Here is a 24,016-nt window from a genome sequence, read left to right as displayed (position 1 = left end):
TTTTTTTCTTTTTGTCTATCTGTCTTTTCATCAACGCGTACACGAACTGAAGGGGGATCACAGGACCATGTATGATGACAAGGGAGGTCTTTTCGCCCTTGTATGCGCTTCAAGGGAAGGGGAGGGGTCGAAGTGTATGTCGTTGGGGAAATGGGTCTGCAATTTATGAGCCAAGGTGAAGCGAACACCAGGCTGCACAACAGGGTAGTTATGACTATTTGTTTCTGATTGCTGGTTGGGGCTGGATAGCCCGAATGGAAATATGCTGCTTTTGCAACGAGGCATGGCAGACGAGAGACGGTGAGACGGTGCACAGAACACAGAATGTGAACAATTATGCATTTTCGTTTGTATGACGATCGGAAATGTACTATCACGATGGCAGTCAAATAGTCTTCATGATGAAGTGACATCATCTTGAACATGCAAAACTCTAGGCACATGCGTGCTAGCCTGTGCCATGACGTATGATGCGCCTTACTGGTACGCAAATTGTATGCTCGTGCTCCATGCTCCATGGCGCAAATGCTTCCAGAATACATACATGCCCGCACGTCTTACAGGACAAGCTCCTCCTCGAGCTGATGCCACCACGCTGTTGAGTTCGCATTCTCGGGCGCCATCCCCAGCCTGGCCATTCTCCTCCGAGGGGTGCGCCGCGACTCCAGCACCCTGAGGACAGGCGCCTCGGGATACGCAAAGTCGGGCTCGTCGGCGCCGTCTATGTCGCGAACGTGGATACCAGCCTTTTTCTGCGCCAACGTCTCCCGCCAGTCTCGGGTCCACTCGAAGCGGCGAATGGCTTCTGGGCGGTCAATTCTCACGATGCCCTGGGCAGTACGGTACCGGATCCGATGGGGGAAGAAATCGGCGAACTCGACCAAGAGGTCTGGTATCATGGTTCTCATGACGGGTCCGTCGCGATGTCCCTTGTTTGAGGAGGCGGTTTTGAGGAGCTTGTAGAACCAGCCCGAGATGCGGTGGTACACGTAGTCCCTGTACACTTCTGCCTGGTGGCGACGGTGGGTGGCCTGAGGGGAGGGCCCGAGATCATTTTGCAAGATTTCGTCCTGGATGGCGAGTTCGTGGTCGCTGACGGCAGCTTCGTAGAAGGGCAGGATGTCGTTTCTTACCAGGGTGAGGGCGCGGCCGAAGGAGCGCTGCGCGAGGAGCGTCTTGATGTAGATGTCGTAGTCGTCGAATGACGGGGTGACATTGTATGGCGGGGACGTCATGACCTTCCAGACTTCTCGGACGTCGGCGCTGGACGTGGCCGTGGATGGGAAGTCTCCGTGGATTTTCCTCATGGACCTGAAGGGCTTGGAGGCGCAGAGGTAGGTCCAGTTGAGGAGATTGGACCATGTTTCGTGGCGGATGGGGACATTGTATCGTCGCGAGACAAAGTCGAGGAGCTTCATGCCCAGGGGGATGTGTGACATGGAACCAAACGCTTCTACGACGGCATGGAGGAACCTGGCGGTGGGCTTGATGGGTGAGTGTGGAGGGAGGTCGACTCCGCCTGAAATCTGGGGGATGCCGGGGTTGGATTCGGCGTCTTCCTCGATGATGATGCCGTAGTAGTTTTTGAGAATCAGGGTCTTGATCGAATGCAGGGAGCTGGATCGGGCAAAGGCCACGAGAGATGCGCAGAGGAGCTCTTCGTCCACGTCGTGGCCGTAGAACAAGGCCCGGATCCAGTGGCCCCTGTAGCCGCGGTAATCAATTCGTCGACGGAACAGGCGTCGCATATCCTCGTCCGGTTCATCTCGCCTTCGGTTCCAGGGCTCCTTCTTGAACGCGTTGATACAGTGTCTCAGGCTGTCCAAGCGCTTCAACTTGGCCATGGGAAGAGGAGCGCGGTTTCTGTACAGGTCTCGGGCCATGACGGCCACACGTGAGCGGTCCCATTGATAGTAGGTGGGTTCGATCATGAAGCGAGACTTGATGAATTCCGTCCAGGTCCTGGAGGTTCGGGAATCTTGTAGGCCCAAGGCAGGCATGGTGGCCCAGAAGCGCTTGGCTGCCTGGTAATCGACGGCAGCGCCAGCACATCGCAGAAAGACGTCAAAGTCAGCTGGTGTCAGGCCGTGGCGTGAGCGCTTGCGAACTTCCACGAGCACCTTGATGCCGCGTAGCACCTGGACATGGTTATTGCGGACTCCAAACTCGTCGAGCCACTTGCCGGCGTCGGTAAGCTCGGTCAGGCCTTGCGTCAGGTTGAGCCCATGGGCGACATCGTGTTGTCTTGGCGCCAGCAGAGGGTCAATGCTGCGTAGTATCTCGGAGAATGATGGGCCCGGGAGCTCCTGCGCCTGCCTGACAGCAGCGTCGTTGAGGGGCGAGCTGGTGTTGCCGAGGATTCTGGTCCATTGGAGAAATGCCTTGCGCAGCAGCTCAGGACCCTGGGTTTGCACCGCACTCAACACGCGGTCAAGCTCTGTGCGTTGACGAGGGGGCATCAATCCGGCGAGGTGATGCTGGTGAGGAGGTGTCGCGGCAGCCGTTGGTGCATGGGAGGCCAGATGTCGTCGTTGTCGAGGTTGTGCCCGGCTGAGGAGTTTGGAGTTGGAACCGGCACGTCGGACCGGGCTGTCTGTCCGAGACGGGCTCGCGGCAGGCAGCCGATTCCAGCTCGCCTTGAACCAGAGAGGTCTCCTCAGGGCCATTGTCTCGAGGTGAGCCCCTCCAGCAATCCGCGCCGAGCAGCCAAGGATGAACAAGAGGTCGAGGTGGCCGGACAAAAGTGCATCTGGATGACGGCTCGCGCCTGCCGCGCCGAGAGGTGGAGACGACGAATGACGGGGACCGATTGGAGGGGCAGCAAGGCCCCCGATGCCATTGATTGACACTGAGCGAGGGGCTGGCTTTGCGGTCCCCCCGCGCTTGCGGAGTGCTAAACAGGCCCCTGTTGTCAACTGTGCCATGCATGCCAAGCACCCGAGGATTTTCCACCTTTTCACTCCCCGTACGCATCGCCTCTCATCGACACCGACTCAAGCGTTCAACTTGACGCGCCGACCCAGGGAACCGCGCGCAGCCTTGGTAGCCCGACGCCGGAAAGTCTTTTGTCTCAAAGGGAAACAAGCTGCTCGTCGATTTCGCACAAGATGGCCGACACTGGCGATGACGCCGGTCACGTCTCTGAACCCCTCGACCTCGTCCGGCTGCTGCTGAACGAGGTGGTCTTCGTGAAGCTCAGGGGTGACCGCGAGCTCAAGGGCAAGCTTCATGTGAGGGATTGCGAAAGCTGATTATGCGTGGATGCCATGATTGACACACTGTAGGCCTATGACAGCCATTGCAACCTGGTTCTCGGTGAGGTCGAGGAAACTATTTACGCAGTCGACGAGGACGAGGAGACGATCAACCGCAAGTCAGAAATGCTCTTTGTCAGGGGTAAGTCATGATGCTGTGAGAGCCGCCGCTTGCGCTGACATGAAAGCAAAGGAGACAGCGTTGTTTTAATATCACCCCAGGTTGCTTTCTGATCTGTGTGGCGACGGGGCGTGGGCCTCTGACAGAGAACACCTGGCATCGACGAATAGGTTCATGACTTGATTCATCGTCACAACCTCTCATCACGCTTGTAACTCCGGCAGCCATCAAAGAGCCTCGTTGGCCTGGGAGAGTCAGCATGCGATCGTTTGAGCGGGAACCACAGTCCAAGGTTTGTGAGTCTTAGCATGAGCCAAAGACCTGGTTGGGGGCTAGCTTTCGGAGTCCTTGCTCGTATTCCCTGGCTGGCCATGTTAGTCGCTGGTATTGGAGGGGGATCTGACTTTTCAAGAAGGTAAAGGAACAAAAAATGGTAAAATTCCAATTACTTCTGTCCGCAGCCTCTGCTGCAAAACATGACCAGTGCGTAGGGTAGGTAGTTAGTTGTCTGTGGGCAAGACCGGTCATTGATTGGTGCGTGTATGAATACCGGGTCCAGAGGAAAGGAATGCCGGGGCAGACGTGCTGCCCGATCCTTATCGATAACGCCTGGCTTCCGGATGCTACTAACTCGTAACTAGTTGTTTCGCCCCACGACCAGGAATCGATTGCAACTTGGTCCATGTATGACTCCTTGCAGCTAGACGGAGTCAACTTGCCAAAGCCGTGACTCAATAATCCAAGTCAGAGTTATTCATATCTCCCACCAGCAAAGCCTCAAGACTTGTTGTGTTTCTTCTCCTGTCTCCTCCTCTACTGCTGCAGAGAAGAAGAGAATCCAATGATACCTCGAATATTGATGTAACCTGGCCCGGTCGTGTCGCCCAACGAATGGCCATGTCCAACAAGAACACAAAGGCACTGGCGCATGAAAAGCGCAAGGGCGAGTCTGTGAGTTCTACATAGCCCACCGAGTCGTGGTCGAAGCTGGTCTCACAAGAACACAAGGCCCTGGGCGACTTTGCCGAGTACGTGGAGCAGCAGCAGAACCTCCGTTTTCCTGCGTCAAGACGGACCAACGTTGACGCCGGGTCGCATGCCCATGACGCCGAGCATCATGAAGAATTGGATGAACTGTTTGATCATCTTGACCTGGCAGACACTGCACCGAGGATACCCCTCAGAGATCTCGTCCTTGGCACGGATGAGCAGACATTTGAGAAGCTCCGTCATCTAATTGCTGACCGAATTGAGGAGGGGATGGGCGAGACCGTTTTCGAGCTGGGCTTTGAAAACAACGGAGACTCAATGAACTTGGCCGTCAATGACTGGAGGGCGGCGCACAAACGATTGGTGGACGCGGCAAAGGCCGCAGGAGCTGCTTGTGAACTCCTTCTGACCAAGAACGTCGGTGGCAAACTCGAGGCAGAGGGCACGATCAAGAGGCCCGACAAGGGAGGCGGGTGCAGCGGCAAGATTCTTATACGAAGAATTCCTACGAACGTTGAGGACGTTATCGAGACTAGAATAGCGGTGGTTGGTAACGGTAAGTCAGCCCCCACAGTAAATATCACGGGTAAAAACACGTAGGGAACTGATTCCGGTCCTTTAGTTGATGCTGGGAAGAGCTCCATGCTCGGAGTGCTGGTAAAGGGTGACTTGGATGACGGCAGAGGCAAAGCGCGTGTAAATCTGTTCCGCCACAAGCATGAAATCGAAAGTGGCCGAACGAGTTCCGTCGGAATGGAGATTATGGGCTTCGACAGTGTTGGCCAGGTAGTCACTTCTGATACCCCGGGAAGTAAGCGGCCCTCTGTTGCCTTGGAAGCCTCCTTCATCTGACACTGTACTCATGACTGTGATAGGAAAACTATCGTGGGAGGACATTGGCAAGCGAAGTGCCAAGGTAATCACCTTAAGCGATTTGGCTGGCCATGAGAAATACCTGAGAACAACAGTCTTCGGACTGCTTTCCAGCAGCCCAAACTACTGTCTCCTGATGGTTGCCGCGAACAACGGGCTGGTTGGGATGAGCAAAGAGCACCTGGGAATTGCCCTCGCTCTCAACGTCCCCGTCATGGTGATCATCACCAAGATCGACATTTGTCCTCCAAATATTCTCGAGGAGACCATTACCCAGATCACCAAGATCATGAGGAGCCCCGGGGCCCGCAAGGTTCCTACCTTTATCAAGAACCGCGAGGAGTGTATCAACACGGCTACGCAGTTTGTCAGCCAGAGAATATGTCCCGTGTTCCAGGTTTCCAATGTGACGGGGGAAAATTTGAATTTGGTCCGGACGTTTCTGAATATTCTTCCTCACCACGGAAAGTACAACACGGATGCGCCGTTCGAGTTTCATGTTAACGACACGTTCTCGGTGCCCTTTACAGGAACCGTCGTTTCTGGAATCGTCAAGTCCGGCATGATTCATGAGGGAGACAACGTTTTGATTGGCCCCGACTCCCTGGGACAATTCACACCGACAGCCATTCGATCGATCGAGCGCAAGAGAATACGTGTGCCCGCCGCTGTTGCTGGCCAGTCTGCCTCATTCGCGCTGAAGAAGGTGAAGCGTAGAGACGTGCGCAAGGGCATGGTTGTACTTCCCAAGGTGGAGGGCGGGCCGAGCCCCAAGGTTCACAGAGAATTCATTGCAGAAGGTGAGAAATGCACGCCCGCCTCGGAGCAGTCGAGCGATATTACTAGCGCGAGTACTGACTTTCTTCTTCTTCTTCTTCTTTCCTCTCCATCCTCCAATAGTATTGATTCTATCCCACGCAACCACTATTAAGAAAAAGTACCAGGCAATGCTCCACGTCGGGCCAGTCTCGCAGACTTGTGCCATCATCGACATCGACAGGGAGTTGATACGGACAGGGGACAGGGCCACGGTTGCATTCCAGTTCGTCCAGCGGCCCGAGTACCTTGCGCCAGGCGACAGGCTGCTGTTCCGCGAGGGCCGTACGAAAGGCCTGGGCATTGTGAAGGCTGTCGGGTATGACCCTGACCGCCCGTTGACGGGGAAGCCCGCGAATGGCGACGACGATCAGAAGGACCAGGACAAGCCTCCCGCGGGCCGGCAGGTCCAGGTCAGCGCGTAGAGCCCGTACGCCAGCCAGCCACTAGTTTGCCAAACACTGGGTTCTGTCTGGCACAATTTCTTTTGTCTGTCACGACGTGGACTTTGGCGGCGGCCTGTTTTCTGTTTTGAGTTGCTGTCAGCACGTGATGGAAGAGACTTTGTCATTGCCATCCCTCCTTGTCAATGGCTGGCTTTGTACAGGTCTACCTCCATTTCTTGGCTGTAGTTTGCGCCCTAATCGGTTTTAAATGTAATTATTACATGACCGTATGCCGGGGCGCAGATCTACGTACAACAATGTGTGCGGGGTGCTTTGAGCAAAAAAAGAAAACGGAAGACGGGAGATTCAGCCAGACTGCATCCTTTTTTTCTTCTTCTAATATATATGTTTTGTCCCCCTTGAATAGCTTCATCTCCATGTCCAAGTAGTGCCCAGCCCCGGCACAGAGAAACCATGGCGCTGGTGGAGGCGTCAGGACTCAGGACTCAGCCCCAGTGGATTCCATGTCATGTGTTCCTTGGGCCTTGCCATTCTATGTCCAACATGTTGCAGCATACGGGGTTAAAACATTTATCAAGCCCGCTTTGGCCTCCCCAGTGTCCGCGCGTCCTTTGACGCGCTGTTGCGTCGAGAAAACATACCGACCCGTTACTGCGAGCGCGCGAGCCACGGCATACTTCCTTCACGTCTGGAGTTCCGCACCATGGAGTCGCGTAACCTTCGTGGCCGTCTAGGGCCTTTTTCTTTCTGCATCGTGGGCGCCACTGTTGTTGACGTCGTTTCAAAGTAATGACGCAGGGTTGTCGATGGGGCGACGGCAGCCCCGGAATCCCGGATAATGACGTACTTGTCCAGGGATGTCGTCTGAGTCCGTGTACGCATATAGGCATTCTCTGTCAATGCAAGTAGCCCGGGTCATGCGACTGGAGCCAGGCGTGTAATGCGGGCTCGATGCCCTTCCAGTGCCGTGGAAATTTGCAGGACCCAAACCAAACGAACAAGGTTGCTGGTAGTATAACGAGATCGCGAGTGAGGCGTGAGTCATCTTGCATGGCGCTATGCGCATAATGCCGTGGCGGAGCGGCAAGCACATGCTGGAACGAGCAATAATAACGGCGGAAGACTTCCCCTTGGCTGGGCGGGGGGTTTTCCCCTTCACTCAGCCGGAATATTAGTATACCGTGGCGAGGGCAGCCTGTTCGCGCGCGATTGACCATGGTGCAGAAACATGTGAACCCTTGTCCAAGAGACTAGGACCAAGGAAACCAGGTTCACACTGGTCACAATGCGCTTTGGGCTTTGGGCCCTTGCCGCACACGGTCGTACATAGTAGTATAGTATCAGAATAAGGGGTCTTGCGATTTCAGTGTAGGGGGAGAACAAAGGCTACCCGGTCAGGGCGCTCGCAACTCGGCTCTTTCGGATCTTGCGGCGTCGCAGCTCACGACATGAGGTGACGTGACGGGAGTCACGGGACAAAGCTCGGCTTGCTGGAGTCGTATTCGTCTTTGTGAGGGAGGGGAGCCACAGACGGGGTGGCATACAGCGGCGGAGCAGCCGGAGAATGAGCCCCTTTCTCGGCTGTAGCTGGTCCGTATGGTGTTCGCAAGTTGCCCCGTACAGTTTGAGCAACCATGAATCAAAAACCATTCGAAGCGAGCTGTCATGGCTGTCTAATGCGCGGTTTGTGCTGTTCTGCGTCGAGAAAGGAGGCTGCCACAGGTTGGATGGCGTTTCGTCAGCAATGCGGATTGCCACGCGGTATTAGTCTCGTCGACGGAATCAGTGTGAATGATGAATCAATAATGACGCCTAGCGTAGGCTACTGATCATTTGAGAACTCATCCTGGTTTGCAGCCGGAAAACACACTCTCAACCAACGGTGAGCTGCTCGTCGGATGCTCAACCTTAGGCGGATTGGCGCCGGCACCGCGCCACCAAAGCTTCGCAACACTTCTCCCAGACGGGACAAAACGGCAAGCCCTCGACAATTACGGACGGCGGCTGTCCACGACCCGCTTCTTTCATAACCACTGATGGCAGGGAATAGCAGTAGCAGTACACATCGCAGATCGATCGCGGTGCAAAAACTAGTGTCCATCGGGATTTGCTCACTACCCAAGTCGTTAGCCTTTTCTTTCTTTCGCTCCATGGACTGAGGCTGTCGGCGATGGTCTGCACCAAATAGCATCAACTACGTAACCAGAGCTGAGGCACGCATCTTGCACCGAGAAGTTAGAACAGAGAGGTATATCAAGCCCTGCAGCCCCTGCCCAAAGCCTGTGGCGACGCGTTTCGAAGTATCCATCGGGAAGGTAACTTGGCTTGAACTTTGCAGCCAATTTGCGAGCAAACAAGCCACCCAGGCTGTTCAACTTGCCTTTTTCAACGCCTTTGCCTTATACTTCCTTTTAGCTCAGTTCTGTATTGAGCTGGAGCAAAGCAAAGCACCTCTGCCTCTCCGTGGCGCTGGAGCCCAAACTCACGCCGGCAGCCGAGTTTACCGTGGCGCATCCCTCTCTCGACTATCGAGCGAAATACGGAACAGAGAGCTTTGGTGAGTACTTCCATCGCCATCAGGCGACCCTGATTTGCCGTGCTGTCTATTGCTACTGCTTGGTTGCTTGGTGAAGCCAAGTGGCATTGTGCCGAGTTTCGTGTTTCGCGTCATGCAGGCCTCGTGCCGACAGGCTTGGCCTTTGTTTATTATTAGTTGGGCTCGACTCGAGTTGGATACAAGCGCTCGCAAGAGATTTGGTCGGCATCCCCTCTCTCCACTCGTCAATGCGACGCGACGCCGGCATTTGCGGAGCGTGGGCAAGCCGTCGAGGTGACAAACAGGCATGTGCTTGGTGCTTGGCTTATGGGAGGGTTTACTAATTCGTCGTGCCGGCCCCATCAATAGCTGACCGCATCTGACCCCAGATCCATTGTCGCTCGACCCTTGTCCTGTCTCCCCTGTCAGCCCATGTCCGAGGGGGAGGAGGGAGAGTGTGTGCAGCGGCATCGTTGACGTAGTCGGACTCGGAACAGACTCGGTTCCCTTCCTGGCCCCTGTTCAGCGTGCGATTGAAGGTATACGACGATACACGAACCAGGTTTCATTTTACCTTTTGGTTCCTTTTGTTCTCGTCCTGCACGAGTAGCACCGTCCGCCGTCGCAGACTCCGCGTCCGTTCGAAGCCTCTTGTTCCAGCAGAGTTTTGAAGTGACAGCTTGGTTAGTGTCGAGCCCTCATGTCCTCTGACACGGTCGTCCCTTCCTTCATCTCTGCATCGCACCTGCCGTCAGCTGCTGCCCCGATCCATTTCTCCCCGGATTAGCCAGCGGAAAGTAGAATTGTGAGTAATGAATGATGTATTGCGCCAGAGTTCTAGCGTCTAAAAAGTTTTTTTCTTTTTATTTTCTCCCCTCTCCTTTTCCCTCCTGTCCTGCTCCCTCAGTCCTGTCTCGCCAGCTCAGCTACACACATGCAATTTGCCGTTCTCGTTCTGCCCTTGGAACCAAACTCGAGGGCCCCCCTTGCCTTGCCTGGCCTCACTCCCTCGGCCTCTTTCGATCCGTTGACTTTCTCGTCTCTCGGATCTTGGCTTTGCTATTCCCTCCCTGCACAGAGTACAGGCTGCCCATCCGGCCAGTCGCCGCGGGCCCTTGTTCAAACGCGCGTCAGCAGAGGCTTCGGGGTTTGTCGGTTTATTGGCACCAGACGCCGTCTCCGAGTTGGCCTGGATTGCACGCGCACACGACTCGAGCAACGTCTCTACTGCGTCCGCCTATAAACCATATACGTCACCACCGAAAGGCTGTTTCTAGTTGTCGTCGCTGCATCCTCACCATATCTGGGGATCGAGTCAGTCCCCCTTTTTAAACTTTAATACGCCGCGTGGCATCGGAGATGCCCCCAAGGTGCAAAGGCAATTGACGCCTCGCATCACAAGCTGGTTGCAGCCGGAAGGCAGCTCAGAGCGCGGCATCTTGAAACCATTACGACGGAGTCCTCGGTACGGCTCATCTTCCGTTCTGTCTGGGGCGGTGCACCTCAGTCTCACTCACCACCCTCCCGCGACGCTATTCCTCGTTAATTTGCGGCCCTGTACAGCATTTTCACGACTGGCTGCGCCTGGTCCCGAGACATTCAGCAAGTTTGGTGCCTGACAATGACACTTCACAAGCTCTCCACCGTCTAATTTTACTTTCCACCTTGGGTCTTGATGCGCTCAACCTTGTGTCTTAAGTTTAAAGACCAGTTGACTCAGGTCTCGGGCCTTGGGACGTTGGCGTCGACTGCATAAACAGCCCGCCCCATCAACACCGAGTTTGACCAAGCAACTGCTCTTATAATCAAGCCAACCAAGTCAACCCTTGCCCCATCCGGTTGAGATGACGGCCAGTGCCGTTTCGGCCGTTTTCTAGACCCATTCTGTATCAGGGAAATCGTTACGGGCTAAAAGACAATCCTCTCCCCTTCTTATCCGATTGTTTTTTTTTTCTTCCTCCCTGCTTGCTGCCCCTTGGCTCATGCTCGTCATCACCATATTGCTGCATCAACCCGGCTTGCATGAGCTGCCTCGGAGCGTTACTTCGCAAAGCCTCGGCCAGCGCCCTGTTTGCGTTGCAGCAACCCATCCGCACGGTCCTGTGAAGAAGCAGTCGCGGCCGCAACATAAATCAGATTGTTAACACATCACAATGACAGCATCACGGCAGCAACGTCGACGTCGTTCAGGCCCTTGGCTGGAAACAAACAGCACTGGCATTTTCTACCGCCCCGAGGCCCACATCGACATTTGCCGACCGCCATCTCAAGAAGAGTGCCTCCCTACACCGCTAATAAGCCCAAGACGATCAAGACCCCACGCCATACACGTCGTGACCTATCCATCTGGATACGTGCCTCGTGAATTACGCGCCGACGCAAAAGCCAATAGGGAACGAACACAGAGGAACCGCGGCGAGAGATCATCATCAAGATCGAATCTTGACCCGGGAGTCCCGTTGATGATTTCGGGCGCCGCCAACCCGGGCACTGGCGAAAGCACTAGTAATTACAGCAGCCGCCGTAACAGCAACATTTTCCACAACAAGAGAATCCACTCATCGACATCGTCGTCGTCGCAAATCTTCGGACCTGTTCTGGGAAAGCTCATTGCGTCAATTTCAGGACTGTCGCCAAACACACCCCAGAGCTCGCCTCTACGAGACGCACCACTGACACCAACACCAGGGCAGGCGCAGGTACCGGCGCTCTCCGCTATCCCCGCGGCGACACCATCGGCATCGACAGGGGTGCTGGCGTCCCCGGCCTATGACGACGCACATCAGGACTCGGCAGCCCAGATCCCACAGCAGGCCCACCAGCATCGCCCAAGACTCTCGCCCGCTCACTCACACTTACACTGTTTGGACGAAATGGCTGTGGTCAACAGTATCGCCAATTCTCCGGCTGCATACAACATCGCAAGTCAACGGAACAGCCTCATGTCTGTCCGCTCTGCAAAGTCTGCGGTCACCTCACTCGTAACCGAGGTCCCCAAGCCTGTCGCAAGCGGCAGCGGCGTCACCTGCTCAATAGTCCTTGCCGAACGCAACATCTTCCTCACAGGCTTTGATCACGACGGCCATGTGCAAAGCGACGGCCAGGGTGGCACGGCCCTATTGCGTGGCAAGCTGCAACTCAACGTAACCAAGAATGTCAAGATCAAGGCAGTGCAGCTAAAGTTGCTGGGACGTGCCCGCACCGAATGGCCCGAGGGCATTCCCCCCTTGAAGCAAGACGTTTGTGAGGAAGAAAGCTTGAGAACGCAGGTGTTGACATTTTTTAATGCGACGCATGACGGCTGGGAAGGCGAGTATGGAAACCAGTGCACATTCAAGTTGAAATCCAGTTCGGCAAACTCAAGTAGCACAAGTCTTTCAGTGTCACATCGTCCCGGCAGCCTGCTGCTCTCGTCGTCTTCACGAGGTGGCTTGACGGCAAGGGAGCTCAAGAGACTGTCGTTGCAGAATACACAGTCACGCAGCTTTGGCACGAGCGAAAACGGATTGGACACGGGAACCCAAGTCAAGGGCTTCAAGGTGTTTTATCCAGGCACTTACGACTACTCGTTTGAGCTGCCAATTGATCATCACCAGCTAGAAACGATCAAGTTGCAATATGGCTCAGTCAAGTGGGAGCTTCATGCGAGCGTGGACCGTGCCGGCGCATTCAAGCCCAACTTGCATGGCACCAAGGAGGTTTCGGTCGTGCGACTGCCAGATCAAATGTCTCTGGAGACAACCGAACCAATTTCCATATCAAGGCAATGGGAAGACCAACTTCACTATGATATTGTAATCTCTGGGAAGAGCTTCCCCATTGGCTCAAAGATTCCGATTGCTTTCAAGCTCACTCCACTCGCCAAGGTTCAACTGCACAAGTTGAAGGTTTACGTGACGGAGTCCATCGAGTACTGGACAAAGGATAAACGCGTCACGAGAAAGGATCAGGGACGCAAGATCCTGCTCCTTGAGAAGGCAGCTGGGAAGCCGCTTGATGCGTCGTGGGCCACGTCAGATCTTACCACTGTCCGCGGCGGTGAGCTCGAGCCGGACCAGCGTCGTCAGGCCAGAGAAATTGCGAGTCTGAGGCGCACGCGGGAGGCGCAAAGACGCGGCAGGGCTGTTGAACCACTCCCCGAACCGTCCAACAACATGCTTGGTGATCTTGACCTTGGCCTGGAGCATATGTGGGGGTCTACAGAGATTGAGGCGAACGTCCAGCTTCCAACGTGTCAAATGATGGCGAGGAGCAAGGATCTCAGACTCCATCCAGATTGTAGCTGGAAAAGTGTCAATGTCTATCACTGGATCAAGATTGTTCTGAGAATCAGTCGCGTAGACCCCGAGGATCCGTTGGGGAAGAAGCGCCGGCACTTTGAAATCAGCATCGACTCGCCCTTCACGGTCCTCAACTGCCGGGCAACTCAGGCTAATACGAACCTGCCGGCCTATGCAAGTCCCAACAATCATCAAATGCCTCAGCAGTCAGCATGTGGCTGCCCCGACGCGGCTTCGTTGCCATACGAAGGTTCGCCAAACTCATCCACGGGCGCGCTGCCCGGTACGGAACCGAGTAATGATGGTTTCCCGCTATCGCCCCGAGCTGCTCATGTTGCGCACTCGGCAGTGAGCCCCATGGCCAACGGCTGTAGTGCCTTGCCGTCGATGGATGACTCGGGCATCCAAGGCGAGCCGCGGCCCATTCACCTGTTGCGTGTGCCCAGCTTCAACCCGCCAGCGTTTGACGACGACGCAGCGCCGCCACCGCTTGTCTTGGCCGAAGACCAAGGGGCAGCACACACTCCCCTGATGACACCGCCTCCGCAATACGACGCAGTGATTGGAACCCCGAGCGTGGACGGTCTGGCGGATTACTTTACTCGTCTGGCAAACGCAGGCTACAGGAATGAGGACGACGATTCAGGATCGGATGACTCTGACGAGATGGGCACGAGAATATTGGAGCGAAGCGGACGGGTCAATGTGGCACATCCCAGAGCCCCAGGCGGTCGAATGCCCAGCAGGAGTCTCGAGATTTCGCGGCGGCCGATGGATCCGGATCATGCAAACGTGGCGACGCAGGCCGATGGAAGCGACGACGCCAATGCCGTCAGCTGAAAGAATTGGGCAGAGCAGGGGCTGGAGCGAGGCCAATTCGGGGCACTGGAAAGAGAGGGGAAGATGCAATTTGTGGTTGGTAATCTTTTTCACTGGGTAACAGTGAAGGCATGTGGGATGGGGGAGGGCGTAATGTATTGTTTTGCATCGATACTGCACTTGCACGGGAAGCGACCAAAGGCGTTGGAAAGGGCTATCAGCATGTGGACCTGGCAGAGTCGGTCCCCAAGTAACGCAAGACTGATGATGATTTGGACGAGCCGGACAGATGTGACCATGTACATGCAGAGGCAGAGTCTGCACACAGCAAAGCAAAATAATGACTGCCGGCGATTTCTTTTGCTGCAGTGGTGTGTATTTTGACGCCTCGATAGGGCCATAGACGCCGTTCCCTGTGGACCATCTGGCGACTAGGCCATGCACTAGTAGATGCGTCCACAGCATGGGCTGGGAACTAGCCAGAAGGCATGTCCGACAAATGCCACCAAAGCTGCTGCCAGCAAAAGACCAATCAATCGCTCCGCAGCAGGCTCCCGGCAGCACCACCTGGGCCACCACACTGTGTTCACGGGACAAGTTCTTTCCTGCGGCGGTGTGAGGAATCCAGCGTGGTCAGACCCACGACGAGGCGCAACGCTACCCGGGGACCCCCCTTGCCGGGCGAGGTGTTGTGTGATGAGGGGGAGACCGTGCCTCGGTCACTGTGGGAAATGGATAAATAAGTGAGTCGGCCGTGCGGTGCGGGAGGAGATGGGTTGGGTTTCTTGACCATCACGATTTCCATCCCGCCCCCTCATCTTTGATCTCGTCGACACATACACACGTGGCGGGTGCTCGTTGCGACGTTTGCTTGCCCGCGATGCTCGTCTCGAGGGTGCGTGGCGCCGTCTCTCTTGCGCTGGCGGCGCTCGCCTCGGGAGCGGCGGCGACGGCGACGGCGACGGCCGGCACGACCAGGACCAAGGCCAACCGCGAGGTGCTCAAGCACGGCAGCCCGGAGTCGGTGGGGATGCTCCCCGGGCCGCTCGAGGACATGGTGGCCAACCTGACGGGATTCACGGAGCGGCGCAACTGGGGCGGGCGGTCGTACAACCAGACGGTGCCGATAGAGCCGGGCGGCACGACGATTGTGGCCCGGCACGGGACCATCGTGAGCCACTTTGCGTTCGGGAAGCGGAACGTGTGGGCGGGCGTCGACGGCGCCGAGGGCACGCCGCTGCCGGCGCGGGAGCAGGAGGCGGCGACGACGGACACCATCTACGACATGGCCAGCCTGACCAAGGTGTTCACGGCGGCGGCGGCGCTCCGCTGCGTGGACGGCGGCCGGCTGTCGCTCAACGAGAGCGTGGCCCGGTACCTGCCCGAGTTTGCGGCCGGGGGCAAGGGCGGCGTGACGGTGCTGCAGCTCCTCACGCACACGAGCGGGCTGGCGGCGGACCCGGTTCCCGGGCTCTTTGATCCCAGGTACCCGACGTACGAGTCGAGGGTCAGGGCGATCGCGGCGCAGGGGCTGCAGCACAGCCCGGGCACGAGGTACCTGTACTCGGACGTCAACTTCATGGTGCTGGGGCTGGCGCTGCAGAGGGTCACGGGCAGGCGGCTCGACGAGCTCGTCGGGGACGTGACGACGCGGCTGGGCATGGACAGGACCTTCTTCAACAGGGGCAACGTCGAGGGCCCCCGGCTCGAGCACTACGCGGACATGGCGGCGCAGGAGTTCCAGCTGGCGGTGCAGGGCGACGTGGCCGGGGAGCCGCGGCGGCCTCAGCCGGTGCGCGGCAGCGTCCACGACGAGAACGCGTGGGCGCTGGGCGGCGTCGCCGGCCACGCCGGGCTCTTCTCCACGGCCATGGACACGGCGCGCTTCTGCCAGATGCTGCTGAACAACGGCACGTACGGCGGGCGCCGGATCCTGTCGCGGGCGTCGGTCGACCTCTTCTTCACCGACTTCCTCGGCGGCCTGGGCGGGCATCATCACGCCGTCGGCTTCGAGCTGAACCAGTTCTACACGGCGGGGCCCATGGCCAACATGCTGGCCGCGAGCCACACGGGCTTCACCGGCACGTCCATGGTCGTCGACCGTGCGAGCGGCACCCTGTTTGTGCACCTGAGCAACCGCGTGCACCCGTCGAGGAGATGGAGCAGCAACAACGGTGTGCGGGAGGCGCTGGGCGCCTGGGTGGCCAGGGCGCTGGGGAGGGACGTTTGAGTCTGGACTCTGCAGCAGCGGTAGCAGCCTGCCCGTTGCTCCTGGCGCGCATGACGGTGCCGTCCTCGTCGTCGGTGCTGGTCGTGGTGGTGGTGGTGGTGCGGAAATCTCGATTCGCTTCTGCTCCTCTCTCTCCAACGCGGCCCGTACGAGGCGGCGAGCGAGCTAGACCTGGACCTAGACCGCTCTTGGCAGCGTGTGCGTCCGCGGCCAGCTGGCTGCTGGCAGAGTCTGCCCGACAGACAATTAATAAACATACTTTCTGCAAGTCCGTCACTCCCTGTCCGGACGAGCGGTGGGTGAAGCTTTGCTCTGTCGTCGGACCGGCAGCTCCATTCCGATTCGCGCATCGCTCACGTGGTCGGCAGTCGAGTAGGTTTGTCGGTCCCCACAACTTCCGACAACCAACCACATCCCATCCATCCATGGCCTTTTCCGCGGCAAGCGTACCCAGCCGCAAGGAAAATAAAAAAGTTTCGTCTTCTTTCCTCCCAACCAGTCCCACAAACGCGAAACGAACTTCTTTCGCCTGGCTCCAACGGTGCGCGGTGCGGAAATGCCCTCTGATTCGCTGGCATCCAAGCTGGCCGTCCTGCGTTGGCGTAACCCATTCAAATAGTCTTCATGGTGGAGCAGCTGGGCCGCAAATGCCACGACCACAGCCCATGGGACGGATCAAGGCGGCTGAGATGGTTTGATGGGAGCCCCTGCCGTGGCTGCGCTTAAAAGGACGCACTGCTTCCCGACTCTGTGGCGAGGGCTCAGATCAACAGACTGACGGACAGACACCCACCCTCTTCTGAAACAAGAGAGCCTCACGATGCTGCCCAACTACATGCTCAAGTCGCTGGCGGCCGCCGCGGCGTTGCTTGGAGCCAGCCGGGCGACGAGCTGCGACAAGCTGGACGAGCTGGACGAGCTGCCCGAGCTGCGCGAGCTGTGCAAGACGCCCGGGCTGTACGAGCTGCACATCCTCGCCGGCCAGCGCGTCGTGTATTCCTACTCGTCCACGGAGCCGCCGGAGCACTTGCTGCGTCTGACCGAGGCCGGGCTCGTCGGCGGCATCATCCTGTTCTCCGAGAACATCGGCCCCAACACGAAGCAGACCGTGGACGCGTTCAAGGAGGCGTACAGGAAATCGCCCGCGCCCCGTGTGCTCAAGAGCAAGACGCACCTCAAGGGCCAGGCCCGCTTCATGGTCATGATGGACCAGGAGGGCGGCAAGGTGCGCCGCATAAAGGACCAAGAGCCCAAGCGCAGCGCCAAGGAGATCGGGGCTTCGAGCGACCCGGCCGCCGAGGGAGCCAAGGCCGGAGCCGGCGCCGCCGCCACTCTCCTCACCTACGGGTGCAACGTGAACCTGGCGCCCGTGCTCGACATCTACAGGCAGCCCGGCGACTTCACCGACTTCTACCAGCGCTCGTTTGGAAACACCTCGGACCAGGTGGCCAGGGCGGCCGTGCCCTTCATCGCCGCCCAGCAGGCCCGGGGCGTGGCCGCCTGCGCCAAGCACTTCCCCGGCCTGGGCGCCGCGCCGCACGACGCCAACACGGACGCGCGGCCCGTCGTGCTGAACCAGACCCTCTGCGACATTCGCACCGTCGACGAGGCGCCCTACAAGGAGGCCATCCGCGCCGGCGTCGCCCTCGTCATGTTCTCGTGGGCCGTGTACTCCGCCGTGGATGACAAACCGGCCGGCCTGAGTAAGTTCTGGGGAGACGAGCTCCGTAGAAAGCTGCGTTTCGAGGGCGTCACCGTCACCGACGCCCTCGAGGCTGGATCGCTCGACGCCTACGGCGGCTTCGGCGAGAGGGCCGTCGCTGCTACAGCCGCCGGCGTCGAGTTGATCATCACGAGCGGGAGGGACCCTACGCAGGGAGAGGAGGCGAGAAACGGGATCGTCGGGGCCGTGCAGAACGGGACGCTGGATCGGGGGGCCTTTGATGATTCCACGAAGCGCATCGCCCTTATGAGGAGCAACATTGCGCGGTAGAGACGAGGATAGCCTGGCCATGTCTGCCATCGTCCGTCCGGGAGACTGACACACAAAAAGCCCCCCTTGCACATGTATCTACTCCCCCAAGAAGGCAGCAGAACCTGTTGGGCCCCCTCCATCCTGTCCACTTGCACAAGGGCACTCGGGTGACCCCAACGTTTGTGTCCTCTCCCATGTCCGCTTGTATCCCTTCCCGCCATCCGCGGCGGGGGAGAAAAACTCCAAAACACCAGTGGAGTCTCACGGTAGAGACTGTGCGCCCTGCGCCGCCCTCCTCAGCCTGAACGCCTCCAGCACAACGTCCCTGTGGCTCGCCTTGGTGAAGGGGATCTTGGTGCCCCGGGCCTCGCCGCGCGCGACCTCGCCCTCCGTCGCCCACACAAAGTCCTGGTGCTCGTTGGGGTCCAGCCTGACCGCCTGGCCCTCGCCCACCTCCACCTCCACCTCGAACTGGAACTTGCCAATCAGCTTGGTCCCGGTGCTGTTGCGGAACTCCTGGAACGCGCCGGCCCCGGGACGGCCCTCGGTGACGAGGCGCACCAGCCGGCGCGCCGCCAGGCCCGCCTCCTCCCAGAGCTCCCTGGCGCACCCGTGCAGGATGGTCGCGTCGTCGGCGTCGACCGCGCCCCCGGGCACCTCCCACAGGCCGGGCATGGAGTCGTGCCGCGCGCGCCGGAGGAGCAGGACGCGGCCGCGGGCGTCAAACACGAGCGCGCCCGTGGCGATGCCGTCCCACGGCTTGTTGTTGGCCCGGATCCAGCCGTCGGGGGGCACCCTGAACTGGGACAGGGACCCGTCGTGCGGGACCTCGAAGCGCGGCGGTCTGCCTGCGTCCCGTGCCGGCTCCATTCGGCGGGATGGGCTTGCGTGTAGACGAGAGGCACCGGTCGGCGTCGTGGGTGGTGCGCTGACCAGAATGCAGAATGCAGAATGCAGAATGCAGAATGCAGAATGTTGGCGCGAGGAAATCAACGCCCAGCCTTATTCTCAGTTGGGGCTCCGACTCGGACTCGGGGTGGGTCACGTGGGTCCCACCCCAATCAGGAAGGAAGCCTCTGATATGATTTAAAGATGTAGAGGTTGAACACTGTATGTTCGCGATATACATTCGTTTCACCGTCTTATTTACAAAACATCAAACGAGCCCAGAACATTGAACTGTTCCAAGGCATAAGCCCATGTCGTAGGGATGCAGAAACATGAATGCCCAAAGAACCCTCCCTCTCTGCCTTGGATGCTTCATCCCATGACCTGCTTACTTCTCGGTGGCTAGGTAAGGAAGTTTTGTCTTGTCTTGTTGCAACAGAAAATCAGTCATGTGAATCCTCCCCGCGCCGCCCAGCCGAGCATGCCACCTAGCCAGTCGTTCTCCTCTACCACAGTTTCCGCCAAAAACTAAAAAATAAAAAGGTAGTAGTAACTTTCATGTACTTGTACAGAGACGTCATGTTGTGTCATGAGGGTCATGAGGGTCATGAGGGTCATGAAGAACGTGAACGCACTCACGGGCCGGCGCAGCCTTGAACGGTGCTGCAGGCCTCTAGCAAATGCCCAATCCAACCGTGCGCCAGACCTGCCGGTAATCCCATGGGTGCAAAAAGTAGAAAAACGGAAAAGCCACATCATGCTAATAGACGCAAAAGACGCGGTGTGCCGCGAGAAAGCGCGTCTCTAGCCATGGCAGTGTGCGCGGTGAGTATCTCCGTGCATTGTTTGATTTCGCAAAGGTCAAGAAAAGACACCATCTTGGGCAATGCTCAGATTCATACGTCTTGCATAGACAGCGGCATGGACCCTGCCACCGACTTTTCTGCCCTCATTCGCAAGTGATTCGCATACGTCTCCAGCCCATGAGCCGCAACATGAGTCACAGGCCAAACCCCGGATTTGCTTACCATCCACGCCGCGAGACGAAGGATTTGAGACGCATAGCCAGTGAACCCATCCGGCGATAAGACAGACTCATGTCCACTGGTCGCGCCTTCAGCATTCGATCCTAGCCGCATATTGATCTTCAGCTCCGCCGTCGACAAAATGTCTCTGACCTTGTCCAAAAGCCTAATATCTTCTTCCTCCAAGAGGATAATCGCAGGGACCTGGCTGAAATCCATATCATCTTGGCCCACAATACCTAGGTACGGGCCGACTCGCTCTTGGAGCATCGTCATCCACCCGGCAACCACTTGCGCGCATTCAGCAGCGCAAATAGCAGTCTGCATGGGCAGTTCGTGGCTAGTCTTGTCCGCAAACGTGACTCCGAGCTTGTCCGACATGGATAGAGAGTCAACAGCATAGAAGGAGGCTGTTCTTAGGTATCTCTCGCATCGTCGTGATATGCTCCGCCCCGTACCATTCGCTTCCTGCTCGCCGTCGAAAGACTTGTCAACATGCATGCCGCTAAGGGAGCTTTGCGTCGCCGGCGAGTCCATGAATCCGGAGTTCATGACCGAGCTGGACAACGGGTCTGTGCCAGATTCGGAACAAGTTGGCGACCGTGCTTCATCCTGCGTCTCGCAGACTCGGGACAGCTCCTTGATCATGCCATCCCAGTCTCGTTGCCAAACTTTCGCCTTGGCCGGACCAAAGTCAACAAACAACTTGACGTACGCGAGATCCAGAAGAGGGATCGCGTCTGCAGACATTGGTCCCAAGCCAAACGGATTTGGACGCTCAATACTGTGTTGCGGGTTGCTGGACCATGCGATCTGCCAAGCCATGAGGGCCGGTTCGATGTGCGCGTGCATCTTTTCGGTTTCTGCGACAGTCCACGTCCCGCTGGGGTGGCGTTGTCGGGTCTCCCATATGTAGTTGTGTAGCGCGTATATGAGCACCAAACAGCCAAACGTGCTGGGTCTCAGATTCGTCAGAGGTGCGTCTGCAGTGGTCAATGGTGATCCGAACTGAGCCTTGCTGTTGCCCACGGAGCGTTGTCTCTCGCTTGTGCGCAGAAGACCTGCCAGTGAGTCAAAGAAAGTGAGGCGGTTGTGGTTTGCCGCTTCCACTCCTCCCTGTGAGGCAAAGACGTCACCAGACTCCGCAGCGAAGAATTCTTCGTCGCACGGAAGGTCCAGTGATATTTCGGAATTGCTCAAGGCCGGGCTGTGGTTGAAGCTGGCAACAGCCAAACTGGACAGGATGAAGATGACGTATACCGTGCGTTTACGCTCCTCCATAGACTTCCACCGGAGCCACTTTTCATGTTCTTCCTGCTCAGATACGTGCGTCCAGCTACCGGTATCAGTCATGTGGACATCTTGCTTGGTTGGCGCGCTGCCCTTGCCTCGGCTGATTAAGCCGGCAGACTGGGCGAGGTTGACCAGAGAAGCACAATGTGTCGACGCGATCTCACTCGTCACTCTATCGGAGCAGGTGTGGCCGTAGACGACGTTGAGAAGCATAGCTTGAACGAGCCACAACGGTGTGCTGGATTGCGCCTGGTTCTGTTGGACCTTTGAGTCTGTAGAGATGGTGCTCCGTCGTGCATCGGCTCTGCGGACATCTGACTTGCGTCTTTCCTCGAGATAAAAAAAGACAATCTTTTTGGCCATGTCAAACAAGTCTTTGGACTGAGCATGTTCCATCTCGTAAGCAGCGCCGAATGCAGCCATGGAAAGCAGCAGGCATCCATTGCCGCCTGCGCCATTAAAACGACCTATTGAATCGGGAGACACGTCAAAAGACAGCGTAGGAAGGTGCAAAAATGGGAGATGCGGATGAAAACATGTCAAGTAAGCCTTGACATATCTCTGGAGATCCTGGGTACTGGGAACGTCGATAGCCCGGTACGACGAGGAGCTGCTGCCCGGCTGGCTTTGAGGCGATAACGGCGAGCCTGGAGAAGAAAATGAAGAAGGGGTTTTACGGCTACCAAAGGGCAGACAGTGGGAAAGAATAGTCACGATAGCAGTCCGGGTGGCATCTGTTATAGTTGTCACGGGAGGCGCGGCGTGGTTCCCCCCGTTGAGGGATGGCGGAGTTTCCTGTGCGGCGTCGAGGCCGAGGGGAGGGTTCAGGGGCTGAGAATTTATTCCAGATACGACGGAAGTGCTCAGCGAGCTCAGCGAAGTTGGAGGCGCGGAGAAGTACGGGTCATTGATCTTTTGAGTAGCTGGCTGAGGTGATAATGGAGCACCACTAAGGAGGTCTGGAAAGACTGAACCATTCAAATCCATCGCAAACGGGTTCGGCATTTGCGGGGGTCCCATGACGGAAGGTTGCCACATGGTACTCGTCCCAGCTGGGGCCGGGTGGTTTGATCCATCTACCATGACATCGCTAATCCCACTCTGACTCGTCGTGCTTATAGCAGACGGGCTCGATCCGTCTATCACGTGCTCGTTGGTGTTGAATGACATCTGATGCTCAAAGCCCGTTACCCAGTCAAGATTGTCATCAAAGTGCTGCGTCGTGGCAACGTCGTTCAGACCTTGACCGAACTGAGATGTCTGGTCCAGGGCCATTGACTGCGGAGAGTCATTGTAGTGCAGAGCATTGGGGTTGATTGTAGATGCTGGCCCGAAAAAGAGACCTTCAAAGTCGAACTCTGGGTTGAAGACGGCCATGGGCGGCGCCGTCCTCAGGCCACCAGCGTCAAAGTCGTTGTTCCCGATTTGTGACGTCTCCAGCTTGGGGAGTCCATGCTGCAGTCCTCTCTGGCCCAGAACAGCAGACATGCCACCAAAGACGTGATCCAGGTTATGGACCGGGAGTCCAACCAGGCTCGGGTGACGGCTATGAGCCATGCCCCGCGCCACCGAGGCATTTGCTGAGGCGAGCATCTGCATCGCAGCACCATCTACGTGGCTGATGGTGTTTGCCCTCGGGCGCATCGAAGCCGCGGTAGTGCCGGATCCAGCGGCGTTGACACCGGCCACGCTATTCTTACGTCGGCTCTGTGCGGGAGTGACACCACTGGCAGACTCGCGTCGATTGCGAGGGCGCGAGGACGGGGTAGATGTCTGGTGAAGCTTCTGCTGGTGGCGAAGCAGCAGGTCACGACGGGCGAAGCATCGCGCGCATTCGGGGCACTCGAATGGCTTCTCCTTGGTATGGGAACGCTCGTGTCTTTTCAGGTGCTCGAGTCGAGCGAAGGAGCGCTGGCAAGTTGCGCAGACGTGCGGACGAGGCTTATCCGTCTTGGGGGGAGGAAAGTTGGCGGAAGGTGCCTTGGTGTTTACAGTAATGGTAGAGGCTAAAGTACAAGTTCATCAAACGGTCAGCCGAATGAGCACAGAAATATCAAGCGACACCGGCGAGGAACCGACACGGCATGTGTGACTGGACGTGACCCGATGGCATGCGTCGAGGCACGTCGTGGCCGGAACAAGTGGAGGGGCAGGCAGGCAGGCAGGCAGGCAGTGCAGTGCGGTGCAAGCAAAGGTGTCGTGCGAAAGCGGGCTCAGAGCTCACCAGAGTCGTCAGCAGGCGGGGGGTTGCTGGTGCCAGCAGCAGGAGCACTTGCAGCTGCGGTGGGATTCGACATTGTTGAAGAGCGCGAGGAGAGCCTTGGGCCAGAGTCGTCCAGAACCATGGCAGGCGTGTCCTATCGCGGGAAATGAAAACGGTCGCGCGAGACGGGCGGCGACGGCTGGGGACTGCTCTTCCTCCTTTTTTTTTTCCTCTGGGTGTCGGATTGCAATGCAAGAGGCGGGATTGCGGTCGCGGGGTGAGCTCGTAGACTGAAATGATGGCGAC

At 57.6% G+C, this 24,016-nt stretch overlaps 8 protein-coding genes across 8 annotated transcripts; 5 read left to right on the top strand and 3 right to left on the bottom strand.

Moving 5' to 3' along the window:
* Positions 1-557: 557 nt before the first annotated feature.
* On the bottom strand, positions 558-2,666 carry MAM_00208 (uncharacterized protein; the record flags this gene model as incomplete). The annotated part of the gene is made up of 1 exon (XM_040819007.1): positions 558-2,666. One exon carries the CDS (start codon positions 2,664-2,666, stop codon positions 558-560), a length of 2,109 nt encoding a protein of 702 aa, XP_040682272.1.
* A 441-nt stretch (positions 2,667-3,107) lies between these two features.
* MAM_00207 (U6 snRNP-associated protein Lsm3) lies at positions 3,108-3,488 on the top strand (the record flags this gene model as incomplete). Its single annotated transcript, XM_040819006.1, has 3 exons — positions 3,108-3,230; positions 3,285-3,396; positions 3,448-3,488. 3 exons carry the CDS (start codon positions 3,108-3,110, stop codon positions 3,486-3,488), a joined length of 276 nt encoding a protein of 91 aa, XP_040682271.1.
* Positions 3,489-4,272: 784 nt separating this feature from the next.
* MAM_00206 (GTP-binding protein 1) lies at positions 4,273-6,479 on the top strand (the record flags this gene model as incomplete). Its single annotated transcript, XM_040819005.1, has 5 exons — positions 4,273-4,326; positions 4,384-4,921; positions 4,988-5,176; positions 5,241-6,038; positions 6,256-6,479. 5 exons carry the CDS (start codon positions 4,273-4,275, stop codon positions 6,477-6,479), a joined length of 1,803 nt encoding a protein of 600 aa, XP_040682270.1.
* A 4,671-nt stretch (positions 6,480-11,150) lies between these two features.
* On the top strand, positions 11,151-14,117 carry MAM_00205 (arrestin domain containing protein; the record flags this gene model as incomplete). Its single annotated transcript, XM_040819004.1, has 1 exon — positions 11,151-14,117. One exon carries the CDS (start codon positions 11,151-11,153, stop codon positions 14,115-14,117), a length of 2,967 nt encoding a protein of 988 aa, XP_040682269.1.
* Positions 14,118-14,976: 859 nt separating this feature from the next.
* On the top strand, positions 14,977-16,326 carry MAM_00204 (Beta-lactamase/transpeptidase-like protein; the record flags this gene model as incomplete). Its single annotated transcript, XM_040819003.1, has 1 exon — positions 14,977-16,326. The coding sequence occupies one exon, from the start codon at positions 14,977-14,979 to the stop codon at positions 16,324-16,326; it is 1,350 nt and encodes a 449-aa protein (XP_040682268.1).
* An 820-nt stretch (positions 16,327-17,146) lies between these two features.
* Positions 17,147-18,319, top strand: MAM_00203 (Glycoside hydrolase, superfamily; the record flags this gene model as incomplete). The annotated part of the gene is made up of 1 exon (XM_040819002.1): positions 17,147-18,319. The coding sequence occupies one exon, from the start codon at positions 17,147-17,149 to the stop codon at positions 18,317-18,319; it is 1,173 nt and encodes a 390-aa protein (XP_040682267.1).
* Positions 18,320-18,562: 243 nt separating this feature from the next.
* Positions 18,563-19,171, bottom strand: MAM_00202 (NUDIX hydrolase domain protein; the record flags this gene model as incomplete). The annotated part of the gene is made up of 1 exon (XM_040819001.1): positions 18,563-19,171. One exon carries the CDS (start codon positions 19,169-19,171, stop codon positions 18,563-18,565), a length of 609 nt encoding a protein of 202 aa, XP_040682266.1.
* Positions 19,172-20,085: 914 nt separating this feature from the next.
* Positions 20,086-23,804, bottom strand: MAM_00201 (uncharacterized protein; the record flags this gene model as incomplete). Its single annotated transcript, XM_040819000.1, has 2 exons — positions 20,086-23,513; positions 23,732-23,804. 2 exons carry the CDS (start codon positions 23,802-23,804, stop codon positions 20,086-20,088), a joined length of 3,501 nt encoding a protein of 1,166 aa, XP_040682265.1.
* Positions 23,805-24,016: the final 212 nt, after the last annotated feature.

This window comes from Metarhizium album, assembly GCF_000804445.1.
Source record: "Metarhizium album ARSEF 1941 chromosome Unknown scaffold_1, whole genome shotgun sequence".
In the NCBI taxonomy this organism is placed as follows: Eukaryota; Fungi; Ascomycota; class Sordariomycetes; order Hypocreales; family Clavicipitaceae; genus Metarhizium; species Metarhizium album.
This window is presented reverse-complemented; position numbering and strand designations above follow the sequence as displayed.